General features: G+C 38.9%; 1 protein-coding gene across 8 annotated transcripts in view; it reads left to right on the top strand.

Annotated features, from left to right (window-relative positions):
* Nucleotides 1–20934, top strand: part of BTNL9 (butyrophilin like 9) — a 102762-nt gene that overhangs the window by 36313 nt on the left and 45515 nt on the right. For 4 of the 8 annotated variants that reach the window (XM_051853899.3, XM_089312530.1, XM_089312533.1 and 1 more), the window contains 2 exons: nucleotides 10794–10820; nucleotides 12171–13754. The exons of 2 other annotated variants lie outside the window; for them this stretch is intronic. In XM_051853899.3, coding sequence (XP_051709859.2) covers nucleotides 10794–10820; nucleotides 12171–12793 — 650 coding nt within the window. In that variant the 3' untranslated portion in view covers nucleotides 12794–13754. Of the gene's footprint in view, nucleotides 1–10793; nucleotides 10821–12170; nucleotides 13755–20934 lie in introns of those variants that run through there. 2 more of the 8 variants (XM_089312531.1, XM_089312532.1) reach the window with 1 other exon arrangement.

Raw genomic sequence — 20934 nt, forward strand, 5'->3', positions numbered from 1 at the left:
TCAGCAAGCACCTTCTGTACTCTATCATCTTGGAACTTTGCAGGATTTTATTCTTTATATGACTGAATAATATTGCATTATACATACATATATATGTATTTAATATTTTTCTTTATGCATTACTGTGATAATGGACTCCATGTTGATGCCATATCTTGTCTATTATAAATAGTTTTTGCAATGCAAATGCTGGAAAAGATATCTCTTTAATATAACTGTATCACACCTTTTTGATATGCAGCCAGTAATGAGATTGTGGGATTATATGAAAGTTCTGCCTCTAGATTTTTAAGAAATATCTGTATGGTTTTCAATAGTGTCTGTACTAATTTATCTTCCTATAAACTGTGTATAATAATTTTTTCTCTACACCTTCATGAGCATTTGTTTTTCTTTCTTTTATTAACAGACAGGAGTGTTGTTAATATCACTGTGGTTTTGATTTGAATTTCGTTCTTGAATAGTGGTATTAAGTATTTTTCTTGTATTTGTTGGCCACTTGTACTTCTTTGGAGAAATATCTATTCAAGTCCTTTCTCCGTTCTTAACTAGATTCATTGCTTTGTTGTTGTTGACTTTTTGAGCTGCTGATATATTTGAGTGTTAATCAATTGTTTGTCAGAGAAGTAGCTTGCAAATATTTTCTCCCTTTCTGTTGAATGTCTCCTCACTCTGTTGATTGATAACTTCGCTGTTCACAGCTTCTGAGTTTTACATAATTCCATTTGTCTAATTTTGCTTTGATTGCCTTCATTTTGGGGTCTTATCAAAACATCGTTACTTACACATGTCTTAAATTGTTTTTTTTTAACTTTTATTTAATGAATATAAATTTCCAAAGTACAGCTCATGAATTACAATGGCTTCCCCCCCATAATTTCCCTCCCACCCGCAACCCTCCCCTTTCCCTCTCCCTCCCCCTTCCATTCACATCAAGATTCATTTTCAATTCTCTTTATATACAGAAGATCAGTTGAGCATATATTAAGTGAAGATTTCAACAGTTTGCACCTACATAGAAACACAAAGTGAAATATACTGTTTGAGTACTAGTTATAGCATTAAATCACACTGTACAGCACATTAAGGACAGAGATCCTACATGAGGAGTAAGTGCACAGTGACTCCTGTTGTTGACTTAACAAATTGACACTCTTGTTTATGGCATCAGAAATCTCCCTAGGCTCTAGTCATGAGTTTCCAAGGCTATGGAAGCCTTTTGAGTTCACCAACTCTGATCATATTTAGACAATGTCATAGTCAGAGTGGAAGTTCTCTCCTCCCTTCAGAGAAAGGTACCTCCTTCTTTGATGACCCATTCTTTTCACTGGGATCTCATTCACAGAGATCTTTCATGTAAGGTTTTTTTTTTTTTTTTTGGCTAGAGTGTTTTGGCTTTCCATGCCTGTAATACTCTCATAGTTTTAGATCTCGTAAGTTTTGATCCACCTTGAGTTGATTTTATATATGGTTAAAAGTTGATAGCTCATTTCATTCTTTTACATCTGCATATCCCATTTTGCCAGCACCATTTGTTTAAAAGACTATCCTTTGTCCAATATATGTTCTTTGCACCTTTGTCAAAGATCTATTGACTGTATGTCAATAGATTAATGTCTAGGTGTTCCACTGTGCTACATTGGTGTATGTATTGAATTTTGTGCCAGTATAATGCTGCTTGAATTATGATAGCTTGGTAGTATGCTTTGAACTCAGGTATTGTGATACTTCTAGTTTATCATTTTTGCTTAAGATTGCATTGGCTATCCTAAGTCTTTTGTAACTCTATGAATTTGAGAATAATTTTTCTAGTTCTTAAAGAATGCTATTGTTGTTGAGATGGAGGTGACATTTAATTTGTAGGTTACTTTGGGTAGTATGGGCATTTAGTAATATTGGTTTTTCAACCCATTTTCTTGTGCTCCTGTTGATTTCTTTTTACCAGCATTTTATAATTTCCATTGTACAGATTTTTCACTTTTTGGTTATAATTATCTCTAAATATTTTTCTTTGTATCTATTGTGAATAGATCATTTTCACTTTAAGTAAGATTATCATTAGTATATAAAATGATACCAATTTTTGTATGCTGATTTTGCATCCTGAAACCTTTCTGAAATGAATTATCAATTTTAACATCTTTTTAATTAAGCATTTTGATTTTTCTAGGTATAAAGTTATGTCATCTGCAAACATGGATATTTTGACTTCCTCTTTGCCAATTTCCATGCCATTTATTTATTCCTCTTCCTTAATTGTTCTTGATAAAAATACAACAAATTATATTTAAGAAGTGTAGAAAAGTGGGTTTCTTGGATACCTAATTTGTTGAGAGTGTTTATCATGAAGAGATACCAAATCTTATTAAGTGCTTTTTCTCTGCGTATTGAAATTATCTGTTAATGTGATCTATTAAGCTTACTAATTTGTGACTGTTGAACCATCCTTGGATATCTGAGATAAATCCCACTTGCATGTAGTATGATCTTTTGAATAGTATTAGATTGGATTTGCTAATATTTTGAGAATATTTGCATATATGATCATCAAGGATATTAGTCTGTAATTTTCTTTTTGTATTGTATCTTTGATTTTGATATCAGAGTAATTCTAATCTCATAAAAAGAGACAGGAAGAATTTCATTATTTTCATGTTTTTAAAAATAGCTTGAAAAGTATTGGAGTTATTTCTGCATTAAATTTTCTGCATTAAATATTCTACAGAATTTAGTTTAAATTTATCAGATCCTGAACTTTTTTTTTAGGTTACAGCTTTTGGTGATTGACGCAATCTCATTACTGGTGATGAGTTTGCTTAGATTTTCTATATTCTTCTGATTTAATCTTGGTAGGCTGCATATATTCAATAATTTATTCATTTTTAAAAGATTTATGTATGTATGTGTGTAAGGAAGAGTTACAGAGAGAGAAGGCTAGACAGAGAGATGGACACTCTCCATCTGCTGGTCTACTCCTCAACTGACCACAATAGCCAGGGCTGAACTATGCCATGCCAATGCCAGGAGCCTGGAACACAAAAAATTATGCCATCATCTGCTGCTTTCTCTTGTACTTTAGTAGGAGCTGCACTGGAAGTGGAGCAGCTGGGACTAGAACTGGCACTCATATGGGATGCCAACACTACAGGCAGCAGCCTTAGTCACTGTGCCAAACCCAAACCCCAGGAATTTATTCATTTCCTCAAGGCTTTCCAAATTTTTATAATAAAGCTTTCCATAGTAGTTTCTTTTTTTAAAGATTTATTTTATTATTTATTTGAAAGGTACAGTTACAGAGAAAGAGGAAGAGACAGAGAGAGAGAGAGAGAGAGAGAGAGAGAGAGAGAGAGAGATCATTCATCCACTGGGCTAGGGTGAAGCCAGGAGTTAGGAGCTTCTTCCAATTCTCCCACATGAGCACAGGGGCCCAAGTACTCAGGCCATCTTCTGCTGCTGTCCCAGGCACATTAGCAAGAGGATGTATTGGAAGTGGAGCAGCTGGGACTCAAAATTACTCCCAAAAGGTGTCCCAGCATTGCAAGCAGCAGCTTTACCCACTATGCTACAATGCCGAACTCCATAGATTTTTACGGTCCTTTGTATTTTTCTGTGTCAGCTGTAATGTCTACCTTTTAAAACCTAATTTTATTTGAGTTTTTTCACTTTTCTTCTTAGTTTAGCTAAAGTTTGTCTATTTCATTTTTCAAAACTAATTTTCATTTTGTTGACCTTTTTGACTATTTCATTTTAGTTTCAATTTTACTTATTTCTGTTCTGCCCTTTATTATTTCTTGCCTCTTATTAATTTGGAGGTTTGATTTGTTCTTTTCTAATTTCTTGAGGTGAAAAAATAATTATTTATAAAATAATAATTTTATTAATAAATATTTTATTTTATTTAAAATTTATTTATTTGCAAGTCAGAGTTAGAGAGAGAGAGAGAGAGAGAGACCTTCCACTCACTGGTTCATTCCCCAGATGGTCACAACCACCGGGGCTGGGACAGACTGAAGTCAGGAATCAAGAGCTTCTTCCGGGTCTCACTCTTGAGTGCAGGTCATCTTCTGATGCTTTCCTAGGCACATTATTGGGGAGCTGTATCAAAAGTGAATCAGCTGGGTCTTGAACCAGTGCACATATGGGATGCTGGTGTCACAGGCAATGGTTTTATCCGCCTCACCATAACACTGGCCACTATTTTTATTTTTAAATGTGTGTACTTACTGCTATTAACTTTCTTCTTTAATCTTTTCCTGTATCCACAGATTTTGCTAGGTTGTGTTTTCATTTTAATTTGCTTCATGGAACTACGTTATTTGCTTTTTCTTTCTTTAAAGAGCATGTTGTTAAATTTCCATGTATTTCCAAATTTACTATTGTTCTTTTTGTTGTTCCTACGTGACCTGAAAAGATACATGTTATGATTTCTTTTTTAGTTTATTTACTGAGATTTTATTTGTGATGTAATGTTCCATGTATTGGTGAAAAGGACACACTCTATATTTGCTTGGTGAATGTTAGGTAAATGTCTCTTGGGTCCACTTGCTCTATAATATAGCTCAACTTTGATGCATCTTTATTGATTTTCTGTCTGTATGATCTGTCTATTGATGATACTGGGGTATTGAAATCCCCTACTATTTTTACTTTGGATTATATCTCACTTTTGGATCTAACAACATTTTGTTTGCCTAGAAATCTTTTATTTAAGGTATACAAATGTAATTAATCTACATAATAGGTTAATATTGACAAGAACTAATTCCTGTGATTTTGTTGATTGCTTGCTAGTTATTTTTTTTAATTCTTTCTGTCTATCTTGTTATTTATCTTTGTGTTTTGGTAGTTTCTTCATGGTAAGATTGATTCACTTTTTTTCTTTTTCTGTATCTCCTCTGTTAGTGAATTTTATACAATAGTGTATTTTCATGGTGACTTTTATGATCTTTTTCTTTGTGATGTAGGACTTCTTGTAAAGATAATCTGGTAGTGATGAATTACTCCATTTTTGCTTGCCTGGGAGAAATTTAATTTCTCCATATTCTAAAGGAGAACTTCACTGGATAGAATGCTCTTGGTCTAAAGTTTTTCTATCAAGACCTTAACTATGTCATCCCATTGTCTCCTGGCCCATAGAGTTTCTTCTGAGAAGTCTGCTGTGGGTCTAGCAGATTTTTGATAGCTTGAAGTTACTCTGATTGTTATTAGGATTTCTCCTTTTAACTTTTGAGAATTTTGTTATTATTTGCTTTGAAGAATGTCTTTTTTCATTGAGTCTGGCTGGTGCCTTTTGAGATTCCTATATCAAAAGTTTTTGTGGTAAATTTACATTAAGTATACCTGAATACCTTTTTTAACTTTTATTTAATAAATATAAATTTCCAAAGTACAGTTTATGGATTACAGTGGCTTTTTCCCCACATAACTTCCCTCCCACCTGAAACCCTCTCAACTCCCACTCCCTCTCCCCTTCCATTCACATCAAGATTCATTTTCAATTCTCTTTATATACAGAAGATCAATTTAGTATAAATTAAGTAAAGATTTCATCAGTTTTCACTCACACAGAACATAAAGTGTAAAATATTGTTTCATTACTAGTTATAGTGTTAATTCACATTGTACAACACATTGAGGACAGAGATCTTACATGAGGAGTAAGTGCACAGTGACTCCTGTTGTTGACTTAACAATTTGACACTCTTGTTTATGGCATCAGTGATCACCCTAGGCTCTTGTCATGAGTTGCCAAGGCTATGGAAGCCTTTTGAGTTCGCTGACTCTGATCTTACTTAGACAAGGTCCTAGTCAAAGTGGAAGTTCTCTCCTCCCTTCAGAGAAAGGTACCTCCTTCTTTGATGACCCATTCTTTCCACTGGGATCTCACTTGCAGAGATCTTTCATTTAGGCTTTTTTTTGCCAGAGTGTCTTGGCTTTCCTTGCCTAAAATACTCTCATGGGCTCTTCAGCCAGATCCAAATGCCTTAAGGGCTAATTCTGAGGCCAGAGTGCTGTTTAGGACATCTGCCATTCTATAAGTCTGCTGTGCATTCTGCTTCCCATGTTGGATCATTCTCTCCTTCTTAATTCTATCAGATAGTATTAGCTGACACTAGTCTTGTTTATGTAATCTCTTTGACTCTTAGACCTATCAGTATGATCAACTGTGAACTGAAATTGATCACTTGGACTAGTGAGATGGCATTGGTACATGTCACCTTGATGGGATTGAATTAGAATCCCCTAGCACATTTCTAACTCTACCGTTTGGGGCAAGTAAGCTTTAGCATGTCCCAAATTGTACATCTCCTCCCTCTCTTATTCCAACTCTTATATTTAACAGAGATCACTTTTCACTTAAATTTAATACCTAAGAATAATTGTGTGTTAATTACAGAGTTCAACCAATAGTATTAAGTAGGACCAAAAAAATACTAAAAGGGATAAAGTATTAAGTTGTTCATCAACAGTCAGGACAATGGCTGATCAAGTCACTGTTTCTCATATTGTCCCTTTCACTTCAACAGGTTTCCTTTTTGGTGCTCAGTTAGTTGTCACCGATCAGGGAGAACATATGATATTTGTCCCTTTGGGACTGGCTTATTTCACTCAGCATGATGTGTTCCAGAGTCCTCCATTTTGTTGCAAATGACTGGATTTCGTTGTTTTTTACTGCTGTATAGTATTCCATCGAATACATGTCCCATAATTTCTTGGGAGAATTATTTGAATTATTTTTCATGCATTTCATAGATTTCCTTCAAATCAAGGTCTATTTCTGGAGAATTATTGTGTTACTTTGGATATATCATGCTTCTTTTCATCTTCATGTTTCCTGTGTCTTTATATTGTTATCAGAACATTTATGTAGCTGTTCTTTCTTTATTCATTAGCTTTCATTGGAAGACAGTTTGTTCAGATGGGATGCATCTTGTTCCTTCAGTAGTTTCCTTGGCTTTGGTTTTAGGTGATACCACAAGTGATTTTTTTTTTTTGACAGGCAGAGTGGACAGTGAGAGAGAGAGACAGAGAGAGAAAGGTCTTCCTTTGCCGTTGGATCACCCTCCAATGGCCGCCGCTGCAGCCGGCGCACCGCGCTGATCCGATGGCAGGAGCCAGGATCCAGGTGCTTTTCCTGGTCTCCCATGGGGTGCAGGGCCCAAGCACCTGGGCCATCCTCCACTGCACTCCCTGGCCATAGCAGAGAGCTGGCCTGGAAGAGGGGCAACCGGGACAGAATCCGGCGCCCCAACCGGGACTAGAACCCGGTGTGCCGGCGCCGCAAGGTGGAGGATTAGCCTATTGAGCCACGGCGCCGGCTCACAAGTGATTTTTTTTGAGAAGTAACCAATGTCACCCAGTATCTCTACGTTCCACATTTATTTGGTGGAAAGCAGTTCATGGAGTGTCTGTGTGAATTTTAAGTGGACATGGGTCTCCAAAAGTGTGTTTTTTCAGACCTTGATACTTGAGTGTCAGTCACAGTGGGGTTTGTAATAGCAGAAGTCACGTCCCTTTTGCTGTGGTACACAGAGAGGACTATTCATGCATCCCAACAGGAAAACATGAATGATTTGGGAGTTTGTGGCACCAATAGCTATGATCCTAGAACTTTAGTAAGTGGGGATCTTTCCCAAGTTCTTCAGTGTGAGCACAGTTGATAATGGGGCTTATTTCCCATAAACCTCAGTCCCAGAACTAGGTGATATGAAGGGTATTTTTATGAGTGCCACAGAATAAGTACACATTATGTTGTGGATTGGATTGTGTTCTGGCAGGTATGGAACTCAGACAGGTTATTCCTCAGGTTCCTTAGCAAGGTGGTAACACTGAGGAATCCATTACCTTCAGACACAGAACTGAATGATAGGAAATGTACTTGCCATGGTTCCATATAAAAATCAGGTTATGCTGTTATGCTGTGGATTATGCATTTATAGCCATGGGCCTTCAGGAACATAATGTACGGGCCTTTTCCAGTTCCCAAACTATAAGTCCTGATACTCATAAAACCAACAGTCATGGTCCAAGAATTGCAGGAAGCATTTCAGACCTTCCCCAGATGCCATCAGTTGAGCACAGGTTTTGCTGGGGATTACTTACTACCAAGAGTGGTCTAGAACAGTGGAATATAGATAGAGCCCTACCCCGATATACTGAAATGAACTCAGGTGACTATGAAATATGCCTCCAATAGTCACAGTCCCATATCTGTAAAACTCAGAGGGAACCTTAGCCAGTTCCGAGTGTGTCATTGCAGATTATGCTGGTACTGTGCCTAGCAGGTGTAGACTTGGAGCAGTGAAATGCAGATAGTCCCTTCCTCAAACTTTGCACTCAAATTTCCCTGGGAATTATAGAACCAATAGTCACAGACCCAGAGCTTCAGGATTCAGTGGGTTTTTTACCTACATCACACAGTTCTGGTGCCAGTTATACTACAGATTATGCACTGCTAGACATGGATCTGGCCTGGAAGAATGCAGATAGGCCACTCTTCCCCAGGACCCATGGAAAAGTATAGATATCTATGGGGTTTATAAAACAAAGATAGACAATCCCAGAGCTGCAGTATGTGGTAAGTTTCTTCCCCAGTTCTCTGGGGCAAGATCAAGTTATGCTGTGAATTGTCGACTGGCAGCTGTAATCTTGAAGCAGAGAAATACAAATAAAGCCCTTCCAGTCTTACCAGTGAGTACAATTCTCAGGAAATTGTAACACCAAGAGCCACAGTCCCAGAGTTGCAGTAAATAGTGGGGACCAACCTCAGGTCCCAAGGGATATACTAGGATGAGTCTGGGGTTTGTGACCTGGCCACCTGGTGCCCTGAGTTTAGAGCAGCAGAAGGGACCTTCCTCTGGTCTGGCCACTAGGGCCTGTTGTATAGATTCCTGCTGCTGCCAAGCCCCAACAATGGAGAGGAACTCCCCTAAATTACATAAAGCAGGAAAGTATGGCTTGTGGGCCTTGTGTCCAGCAATCCTGCAGCAGTAGGAGGCACAGGAACCTGTGAAAAGCACTACTTCCAGGGGCTTCTCATGATGATGGGGTTGCCTACTGTTCCTTAGATAAAATGGGCTTTACCAGCAACTGCCATAGATACTGGGTCTGGGGCCTTGGGAGGGAGGAGGAAATGTTCTTTCCTTTGGGGTTTCTTATTGGAGCAAAGGAGCCACTGGGACCTTCCCCCCCACTAGCTTACTAGACTGGACTGAAAGCCAGTGAGGACTTTGGACTTCTGTAGGTGGGCCTCAGAGTCTGCATGAATAGTGGGAGTCATTGAGCTTCCCTGCATATCTCTTACAAGCAAGGTGAAGTTCCCCTGGCTGGGAAGCAAAGGTAGGAGTTTCAGTGTGCTTTGTTCCTCTCTGCTGAATTTTTGAGTCTCTGTGCCATTAAGGGTTTTGTCACTTTGTTCCTGAAGTCTTCCTTCAATTATTCTCCTGGAAATGTGGCCTTTGTTCTTCTGATTCTGCTCTGTGGCAGAGATGAGTGCAGAGTTTCTCTAGTTAGCCTTCTTGGATTTCTCCCCTTCTATTAATTTTATATGTTTTATGAGTAAGCCTCTAATCTTAGAATTCTCCGTTTTCTGTGTTTTAAGTGAAAATCCAGTGATTTTTATCCATACAGTTTCCATAACGTGATTTACTACACCATCCATGATTTCCCCATTGATATGGGATTCACCTTCAGTGCATATCTAGATGGGTCTACCTCATTGTTTTTTTCTGCTGTGGCTTTTTTTTATTTGACAGGTAGAGTTATAGACAGTGAGAGAGACAGAGAGAGACAGAGAGAAAGGTCTTCCTTCCGTTAGTTCACTCCCCAAATGGCTGCTACCACTGGCGCTGCACTGATCTGAAGCCAGGAGCCAGGTGCTTCTTCCTGGTCTCCCACATGGGTGCAGGGGCCCAAGCACTTGGGCCATCCTCCACTGCCCTCCCAGGACACAGCAGAGAGCTTGACTGAAAGAGGAGCAGCCAAGACTAGAACCCGGAGCCCATATGGGATGCCAGTGCTGCAGGCAGAGGATTAACCAAGTGAGCCAGGGCACCAGCCCCGCTGTAGCTTTTAAAATATCTGAAAATAAAAGTTCTCCTCCCATATTTTTGCTTACTTTTTAAAGTTAGTGAACCTTTTAAAAATAGAAATTTTAAGATAAATTAGTGAGGTTCCATAAAAATACCCCAAAGTTGCTTTACATTGAATTTATAGATGACTTTGAGGAGAATTAACATTTTATAGAATGAAGTTATTCTATGTAAGAGCTATGTGTTTTCAAAGTTCTCCTGGTTATTTGGACATAAAACCAGAATGAAATGGTCCTGTTACACATTTATGGAGCTCTGAAAACATCAGCTAATGCTTTTCCTATTATGACTTGTTCATCATACCATTGCAGAACAGACCATGATAAAACAGAAGTCTGCTCTGAGTGGCTCAAGTTCAGAAAGGGGGCATGTTGAAGACAGAGTTCCCATGTTCCATGTCAATGGTGCCTCCTGGGGACTGAGGCTGGCTGATCAGAGACAGGCTTGACTTCTTTGCCCACATACTCCATTCTCCTGCTTTTGTCAGCATAAATTCAGAATGCACATGCCTTTGGTATAACCTAGACCCCAACACAAACCCAAATACCTGAGAAAATATGGTGGACACCAAGCAGTCTGGGTCCAAACAAGCTGTGGAAATAGGGTTATTGAATCTCTGGATGTCCTTCAAGCCTCCCTTAACATTTCCTAAGTAAGTGACTCAGTTTTCTGACCCTCTTTTTCATCTTGATTTTCTTTCAGAGTGGAGAGCAGCTCAACAATATGCAGGTAACTGAAACAAAAAAACTATGATTTGTGACAGGCCAGATTTTTTCCTTTTGTAATTTTTTAAAGGTAAACAAATTTCATGCAATTTATATACACAGATTTGAGAACATAGCGATATTTTTCATCTTACCCTCTCTCCTGCCCAAGCTCCCACCCTTCCTCCTCCTTCTTCTTTTATTTTCTTTCTTACTTTCTACAATGATCTACTTTCAGTTTATTTTTTTAAACTTTTATTTAATGAATAGAAATTTCCAAAGTACAGCTTATGGATTACAATGGCTTTCCCCCCTCATAACTTCCCTCCTACCCGCAACCCTCCCCTCTCCCACTCCCTCTCTTTTTCTATTCACATCAAGATTCATTTTTAATTATCTTTATATACAGAAGATCAATTTAGCATATATTAAGTAAAGATTTCAACAGTTTGCACCCATACAGAAACACAAAGTGTAAAATACTGTTTGAGTACTAGTTATAGCATTAATTCACAATGTACAATACATTAAGGACAGAGATCCTACATGAGGAGTAAGTGAGTTTACTTTATACTCATAAGTTTAACCCTATACTAAGTATAGATTTCAAAAAATAGCAAGAATTAAAAAACACTGTTCCTCAACAGTAGATACAAGGGATATAAATGATCATCTTAAACAGAAGGCAGGAGAGATCTGAGATTAGAGTGAGGCAAGCACAAGGCCTGAATCCACAAAAACAAAGCACATATATCCAATATAACACATACGCTTGCATATGTATCCATGCATATACAAACATGCTGAATGCTATCTGGGTTTCACTAGCTTTGTTTCCACTAAGCAGGAAAGTTGCATCTTGGATCTGTTTGTAGGAGAGAATACAGAATCTGAAAGGAATCTCTCAGATCATCTGGAAGAAGGGATCCTCGGGTTTCCTATTCATCAGGGTGGGGTGTTGGAGTGCAGGGCACTGGACTAGATGATCTCAGAGGTTCCCTTCATTTTAAAAAATCCTGAAATTGCTATAACATGGAGTCCCAGTGCTCACCTGATTTTCTCAAAGTCACACAAGGGAACAGAACTGGCCCACAGGTACTAGTTCCTTCCCACAAACTTACCTGTTTGCTATCTTTTTTTCTTTGCCACCAAATATGGGTTTTGGGAATGTCCCAGTTCAGTAAAGAAATAGGATTCCTCTTAACAATTAAAAATGCTCAAAAAATAACACTTCTATGGGGGGTGGGAGAGAGTGTCCCAGAGTTGGGAGGACTGTGACAATTATTCCAATTGCTCTTTGTTTGCCTTTTGAGAGGAAGGGACAAAAGAGTCCCAGAACCGTCCTTACTGACATTAACCCCATTCCTCTCTTCAGTGAAGGTGACACTAGATCCAGCCACCGCACACCCCAGTCTGGAGGTCTCAGAGGATGGCAAGAGCGTGTGCTCCCATGGCATTGCTCCAAACAGGGTGCCAGACGACCCACAGCGGTTCTCAGAGCAGACATGCGTGCTGAGCCAGGAGCGTTTCTCTGTAGGCCGCCACTACTGGGAGGTGCATGTGGGCCGCCGTAGCCGCTGGTTCCTGGGAGCCTGTCTGGCCACGGTGTCGCGTGTGGGGCCCACGCGCCTGAGCCCTGCCGGAGGTTACTGGGTGATGGGACTGTGGAACGATTGTGAGTACTTCGTCCTGGACCCGCACCGTGTCGCCCTCACCCTGCGTGTGCCACCTCGACGCGTGGGCATCTTACTGGACTGCGACGCAGGGAAGCTGTCCTTCTTCAATGGCTCTGACGGCTCCCACATCTTCACCTTCACTGACACCTTCTCTGGGGAGCTGTGCGCCTATCTCAGGCCCAGGGCCCCGGATGGCACAGAACACCCAGATCCCCTAACCATCTGCACATTGCCGAAAAGAGGGCCACGTAGCCCCGAAGAGGACCATAACGACACCTGGTTGCAGCCTTATGAGCCCTCGGACCCCGCCCTGGGCCTGTAGTGAGCTCGCACGGTGGGTTCTGGGCCCCTTCCTGGAGACCCTGGCCGCTTTGCCCTGGTGCTTCTCTTAGAGTCACATATGACCAACCCAAATGTCAGCAGCTGGACAGACTTTTGCCAATTTAGGGGTCTCTGTGTGTGCGTGTGTGCGCGTGTGTGCGCGTGTGTGATTTTCTTTAAGGAAAACAGGAAGTTCCAAAGTTCATTCATTTATATTGTAGTACTGAGTAAAAGTAAAAATTAACTGATGCTTTTGTCAGGGAGTTTGCTGTGGGAGATGAGAAACTCAGATGGGGGAGAGAGGGAGAAGAATCTTGTTGGATTAACTTGAGGGGGATTTATGTGGTTTCAAAATTTTGGATATATTTGCTGGTTCTTATAAGGTCCAGAAGCAATGACACCTCACAAGATGTAGGTTCACTTATAACCAGATCTTGGGTTTAAATACTATTTCCCACTAAAATGACGCTGGAGAAATGTCTGATTCCAAGGCTGGGGCAAGGATAGTACAAAATTAGCCTGAACCATCTTGTGTCATAAATAAACGTATATGGTGAAACTGAACTACAGGAGGCATAAATTCAGGAGCTCTGTGTTGTACAAAATGCATGTGTACTTGAAAATTACTGAAAGTATATTTTAAATGTTCTCTCCACAAAAAATGTTATGACTATGAGATAGGACACAGCTTAACTAGCTTTATTTAGCCATTCTGCAATGCATGTACATGTATATATGTATAAAAACATTATATTGTACACCATAAATATATACATTTTGTCAAAACAATGAGTAGATTAATGTAAATGTTTAAAACATATAAAAAGAAATTAATGATGACAAAAGTACATAGGTGACAGTGTGGAGGGGGCATATCATTTACCTATGGGGACAGTTTGAACATAAAAATTAGTAATGATGAGAATAGATTGTAAGGCACTGAATAAACAAAATATTCCTGAGTCCATGCTTATATTTACTTCTTTCTTTTCAAAGAGAAACAAGAAGTTTTTCTTTAAAAATGAAATCTAATAAATTCAGGTGAAAGAAATGATAGAAAAAAATGCAGCTACCCCACTGTGTCAATAATAACTGGAATAACCATTGAGTAAAAGCTTTTTAGAATTCAGGGTATTTCCACAATCTTAAAGTAGTAACCTCATACATTTATTAAGTTTGGAAGGGTAAAGATTGTTCCATCATTGGAGAAATCTGCCAAATTAATCAAGTAATTAAATTTAGCATTGCCAGTGATGCAACATATTCAACACTTGAGGAAAACAAAACAGGGATTGTATGTTAAGTGTTATGTGAATGTTAATTTTTAGAGTGAGACATTTTAATGTGGTTATATAGGAGAATCATCTTGATCTGGGTAAATGTATGCTGAATATTTTAGAAGTAAATTAGGACAGTGTCTACAACTGACTCTCAAATGCCTCAGTGGAAAATATATACATGTATGATGTATAGAGATAAAGCAATTGTGGCAAACTAATATTTGGTAAATGTAGATAAATAGTCTTCTGATGTTCACTGTTCTAGATATATAGCTTTGCTAGGTTTGATACTTTTCAGCTTAAAAGAGTTGTGGAAGAGGAGAAAAAATAAGGAAGGCAAATACAACATGTTCCTACTTATGTGTAGAATCTTAAAAGATGAACTCATTGAACTCAAGACTGGAATGATGATTCCCAGAGGATGGGGAGAAAAGAGCTTGTGGAAAGGGAAGATGTTGATCTAGAAATACAAAGTTTTGTTGGGAAAAAAAAAAGAGTAGTAATATATTGCAGAGAATGGTAACCATAATATTTTTAAAAACAAAACATATGTTCTGTGACCACATATAATCATTATTCCTTTAAGATCATTTTTATCATGCATTAAAGAAGAGCAAACAAATACATGACACGAAAGACAATATTAAACTGATTTTTAAAGAATCTGATTCCTTCAGCTCACTTTAAATAATGGAGAAATACAGACTTACAGCCTTCAGGGACCTCAGACATTCAGCTATACATTTTGTGAACCACAAAGGCCATGCTGGGGCAATCAGGAAGCTCGGAATTCAGAACAGAAATTCAAGTTTGGAAACACCAAGTACTTTATGACCCTCTAACAAGTTCCTAAAATCAGGACATAAGTGCAGTCATTTGGCCTAGTGGTTAAAATGTTCGCATGTTGGGTTAGAGTCCCTGGGATTGAGTTCCAGCTCTGCTCCTGACTCCAGTTTCTTGCTAATACAGACACTGGAAGCCAGCAGAGAAGCAATGCTGGCTCAGGTAGAATCTTTGTCCCCAAAATGGGAGACCTAAATTAAATTTCCTGCCCCTTGGCTTTAGCCTGACTCAGCCTCAGGTGCTATGGTCATTTGGGGAGTGAATCAGAAAATGAATCTCTCTCTCTCTTTCTCTAGCTCTCTCTTTCCAAAAAGTAATATTTTCTTAAAATATAAAAATAATACATGGTAATTCAGTACTCTGCAATGTTCACATTTTCCATGTATTTACCACTCAAAACTGAGAAAGGGTGAATGCAACATTTGTATATCACAATACAGTGTACAAAATACACTTGGTCTTCTGTATCACAGGTTCCATATCTGTCAATTCAACCAACTATGGATAGAATATATTTGGAAAAAACTGTCCCTGTACTAAACACATAGAGACTGTTTTTTCTTGTCATGATTCCCTAACAATATAGCAGCTATGTACATAAAAGTTTTTAAATTGTTTTTAGTATTATAAGTAATCCAGAGATGATTTTTTAAACTTTTATTTAATGAATATAAATGTCCAAAGTACAGAATTTGGATTACAATGGCTTCCCCCACCATAACTTCCCTCCCACCTGCAACCCTCCCCTTTCCCACTCCCTCCCCCTTCCATTCACATCAAGATTCATTTTCAATTCTCTTTATATACAGAAGATCAGTTTACCATACATTAAGTAAAGATTTCAACAGTTTGCTCCCACACAGAAACACAAAGTGAAAAATACTGTTTGAGTACTATAGAATTAAATCACACTGTACAGCACATTAAGGACACAGATCCTACATGAGGAGTAAGTGCACAGTGACTCCTGTTGTTGACTTTACAAATTGACACTCTTGTTTATGGCAACAGTAATCACCCTAGGCTCTTGTCATGAGTTTCCAAGGCTATGGAAGCCTTCTGAGTTCACCAACTCTGATCATATTTAGACAAGGTCGTAGTCAAAGTGGAAGTTCTCTCCTCCCTTCAGAGAAAGGTACCTCCTTCTTTGATGACCTGTTCTTTTCACTGGGATCTCACTTGTGGAGATCTTTCATGTAGGGTTTTTTGAGTGTTTTGGCTTTCCATGCCTGTTATACTCTCATTGGCTTTACAGCCAGATCTGCGTGCCTTAAGGGCTGATTCTGAGGTCAGAGTGCCATTCAGGACATCTGCCATTCTATGGGTCTGCTGTGTATCTCACTTCCCATGTTGGATCATTCTCTCCCTTTTTTATTCTATCAGCTAGTATTTGCAGACACTAGTCTTGTTTATGTGCTCCCTTTGGCTCTTAGTCCCATCATTACGATCAATTGTGAACAGAAATTGATCACCGGGACTAGTGAGATGGCATTGGTACATGCCAACTTGATGGGATTGAATTGGAATACTCTGGTATGTTTCTAACTCTACTGTTTGAGGTAAGTCAGCTTGAGTATGTCCCAAATTGCACATCTCTTCCCTCTCTTATTCCCACTCTTATATTTAACAGCAATCATTTTTCAGTTAAGTTTCAAACCTTGAGAACAACTGTGTATTGATTACAGTATTCAACCAAAAGTATTAAGTAGAACAAATAAACAAAAAAAGTACTAAGAAGGATAACGTCTTAAGTTGTTCATCAACAGTCAGGGAAAGGGCTGGTCAAGTCACAGTTTCTCATACTGTTCATTTCATTTTAATAGGTTTCTTTTTTGGTGCTCAGTTAGTTGTCACCAATCAGGGAGAACATATGGTATTTGTCCCTTTGGGACTGGCTTATTTCACTCAGCATAATTCTTTCCAAATTCCTAACAGGGATCACTTTTCAGTTAAAATTTAAACACCTATGAATAATTGTGTGTTAATTACAGAGTTCAACCAATAGTACTAGAACAAAAAAATACTAAAATGGATAAAGTATTACATTGTACATCAACAGTCAGGACAAGAGCTGATCAGGTCACTGTTTCTCATAGTGTCCATTTCACTTCAACAAGTTTCCCCTTTGGTGCTCAGTTAGTTGTCGCCGATCAGGGAGAACATATGATATTTGTCCCTTTGGGACTGGCTTATTTCACTCAGCATGATGTTTTCCAGATTCCTCCATTTTGTTGCAAATGACCAGATTTCATTGTTTTTGACTGCTGTATAGTATTCTATAGAGTACATGTCCCATAATTTCTTCATCCAGTCTACCGTTGATGGGCATTTGGGTTGGTTCCAGGTCTTATCTATTGTAAATTGAGCTGCAATAAACATTAATGTACAGACAGCTTGTTTGTTTGCCAATTTAATTTCCTTTGGGTAAATTCCAAGGAGTGGGATGGCTGGGTTGAATGGTAGGGTTATCTTCAGGTTTCTGAGGAATCTCCAGACTGACTTCCATAGTGGCTTAACCAGTGTGCATTCCCACCAACAGTGGGTTAGTGTCCCTTTTTCCCCACATCCCCTCCAACATCTATTGTTGGTAGATTTCTGAATGTGAGCTATTCTAACCGGGGTGAGGTGAAACCTCATTGTGCTTTTGATTTGCATTTCCCTGATTGCTAGTGATCTTGAACATTTTTTCGTGTGCCTGTTGGCCATTTGGATTTCCTCTTTTGAAAAATGTCTATTGAGGTCCTTGGCCCATCTCTTAAGTGGGTTGTTTGTTTTGATGTTGTGGAGTTTCTTGATTTCTTTGTAGATTCTGGTTATTAACCCTTTATCTGTTGCATAGTTTGCAAATATTTTTTCCCATTCTGTTGGTTGCCTCTTCACTTTCCTGACTGTTTCTTTTGCAGTACAGAAACTTCTCAATTTGATGCAATCCGAAATGTTCATTTTGGCTTTGACTGCCTGTGCTTCTGGGGTATTTTCCAAGAAGTCTTTGCCGGTACCTATATCTTGCAGGGTTTTTCCAATGCTCTTTAGTAATTTGATGGTGTCGGGTCGTAGATTTAAGTCTTTAATCCATGTTGAGTGAATTTTTGTGTCAGGTGTAAGGTAGGGGTCTGCTTCATGCTTCTGCACATGAAATCCAGTTTTCCCAGCACCATTTATTGAATAGACTGTCCTTACTCCAGGGATTGGTTTTGGATCCTTGATCAAATATGAGTTGGCTGTAGATGTTTGGATTGATTTCTGGTGTTTCGATTCTGTTCCATTGGTCTATCCATCTGTTTCTGTACCAGTACCATGCTGTTTTGATAACAGCTGCCCTGTAGTATGTCCTGAAATCTGGTATTGTGATGCCTCCGGCTTTGTGTTTGTTGTACAAGATTGCTTTAGCTATTAGAGGTCTCCTGTGCCTCCATATGAATTTCAGCATAATTTTTTCCAGATCTGAGAAGAAGTTCTCTGCTGAAGTAGAATTAAGTTGCTTTCTTAGCAGTCAATGCCTGGAACTTCAGGTATAGTAAGAAATAGATTAGACTTTTGCTTTTTGACTGAGCAACTGCTGGAGGCAGGGTATGAACCAGCTTCAGTTCAAAATTCCAGGAGGAACCACTTGGGGGTGGGGGGGCATGATTTCCTTAGTTTCACCTGCCAGTGGCCCACCGGGCTCTCACTGTAAAGACTGAAGGAAAATTTTCTCTTGTTTCTAGCATGGGAAAGAGAAAAGCAATTAGTTTCAAATATGTTCTCTTTCATTTTTCTATTTCAAAGGGCTGCCCTCAAGGGAACCAAAACCTTACCTAACTTGAGGAGGAGTAATTGGCCAACCCTACCCTACTCAAGTCTTCCTGGAATACCTAAGAAGAGGGGGAAAAAGTTAAGGTGCACTTAGGAAGGTAATATCCCAGGGACACAGAATCATAAAAGAGTTAAACATAATCCTAGGACTATGGAATACTATGTTCCCAAATACCTCAACACCATGGCAACAGAATCACTGTGTAATAATATACAATCAAAGCTGAGAGAACTGAAAGGCTCAGATTCTATTTAAGGAAGATTTTCTATGGTAGAGAAAAACAAGGACTCTGGAAGAACTTAATGTCTCAGAAACCTGCAGTACAGCAGACAGGATACACAGTGTAAACACCTTATCAGATAAACATGAACTATCACACAAAATCCAATTTACTTCAATTCTATCACTCAATACACTATATTATGTTTTCAACATAAATTTACAGGGCATGCTAAAAGGCAAGGAAAATACTATGAAGAAAAAGGAAAGCAAGAATCCTAGACTCAGATTAAAATTTTAATAATGTCATATAATGGGTTAAGTCCCTGTCAGTAACACTGGTATCCCATAGAGGAGTGCTAGTTTGAGTCCTGCTGTTGGGCACCAAAAAGTATGTTGTGCCCAGATCGTTAGATCCCCGCGGAGACCCCCGAAGAGTCAATCACACTGAACTGCAAAAGCAAGGTTTATTCGGGAGTACAGGGACCCCATCCAACCAACCAGCACAGCAGAGGAAGGAGTGAGGCCCCGGTCTTTGTTAGAGAGAGTTTTTAAAGGAAAAAAAGAACTACATCAGCAGGAAAAAAGAGTTACATACAGCATGGAAGCTTTGGGTACAGGGAGTTACAGCGGGGGCTTACAGCATGGAAGCTTTGGGCACAGGGAGTTACTTTGTTCAGCAATCTCTACTGTGCTGTCCTTGGTCTACAGAGCTAGCTGTCCCTGGTAAGCTTTGATATCTCTGGAATGCCTGAATGTCTCCTTTTACGAGGACCCGGGTCTGCTATGGGAAACGAAGGCTGCTTTTTTTTATTGTTTAAAAATGGAGTCACAACTGCCCTGCAGTATGTCCTGAAATCTGGTATTGTGATGCCTCCGGCTTTGTTTGTGTTGTACAAGATTGCTTTAGTTATTCGAGGTCTCTTGTGCCTCCATATGAATTTCAGCATCATTTTTTTCTAGATCTGAGAAGAATGTCTTTGGTATCCTGATTGGAATTGCATTGAATCTATAAATTGCTTTTGGGAGAATGGACATTTTGATGATGTTGATTCTTCCAATCCATGAGCATGGAAGATTTTTCCATTTTTTGGTATCCTATTTCTTTCTTTAAGATTTTGTAATTCTCATCGTAGAGATCTTTAACGTCCTTGGTTAAGTTTATTCCAAGGTATTTGATTGTTTTTGTAGCTATTGTGAATGGGATTGATTTTAGCAGTTCTTTCTCAGCCGTGGCATTGCTTGTGTATACAAAGGCTATTGATTTTTGCGCATTGATTTTATATCCTGCCACTTTGCCAAACTCCTCTATGAGTTCCAGGAGTCTCTTAGTAGAGTTCTTTGGATCCCCTAAGTAAAGAATCATATCGTCTGCAAAGAGGGATAGTTTGACTTCTTCCTTCTCAATTTGTATTCCTTTAATTTCTTTTTCTTGTCTGATGGCTCTAGCTAAAACTTCCAGAACTATGATAAATAGCAGTGGTGAGAGTGGGCATCCCTGTCTGGTGCCAGATCTCAGTGGAAATGCTTCCAACTATTCCCCATTCAAAAGGATGCTGGCCATGGGTTTTTCATAAATTGCTTTGATTGTATTGAGGAATGTTACTTCTATACCCAATTTGCTTAGATTTTTCATCATGAAAGGGTGTTGAATTGTATCGAATGCTTTCTCTGCATCTATTGAGATAATCATATGGTATTTCTTCTGCAGCCTGTTAATGTGGTGTATCACATTGATTTATTTGCGAATGTTGAACCATCCCTGCATACCAGGGATAAATCCCACTTGGTCTGGGTGGATGATCTTTCTGATGTGATCTTGTATTCTATTGGCGAGAATTTTATTGAGGATTTTGGGTCTATGTTCATCAGGGATATTGGTCTGTAATTTTCTTTCAGTGCTGCATCTTTCTCTGGCTTAAGGATTAAGGTGATGCTGGCTTCATAGAAAGAATTTGGGAGGATTCCCTCTTTTTCGATTGTTCTGAATAGTTTGAGAAGAAA

The sequence above is a fragment of the Oryctolagus cuniculus genome, chromosome 14, assembly GCF_051225735.1.
Source record: "Oryctolagus cuniculus isolate XC-2025 breed Fujian yellow rabbit chromosome 14, ASM5122573v1, whole genome shotgun sequence".
Taxonomy (NCBI): domain Eukaryota; kingdom Metazoa; phylum Chordata; class Mammalia; order Lagomorpha; family Leporidae; genus Oryctolagus; species Oryctolagus cuniculus.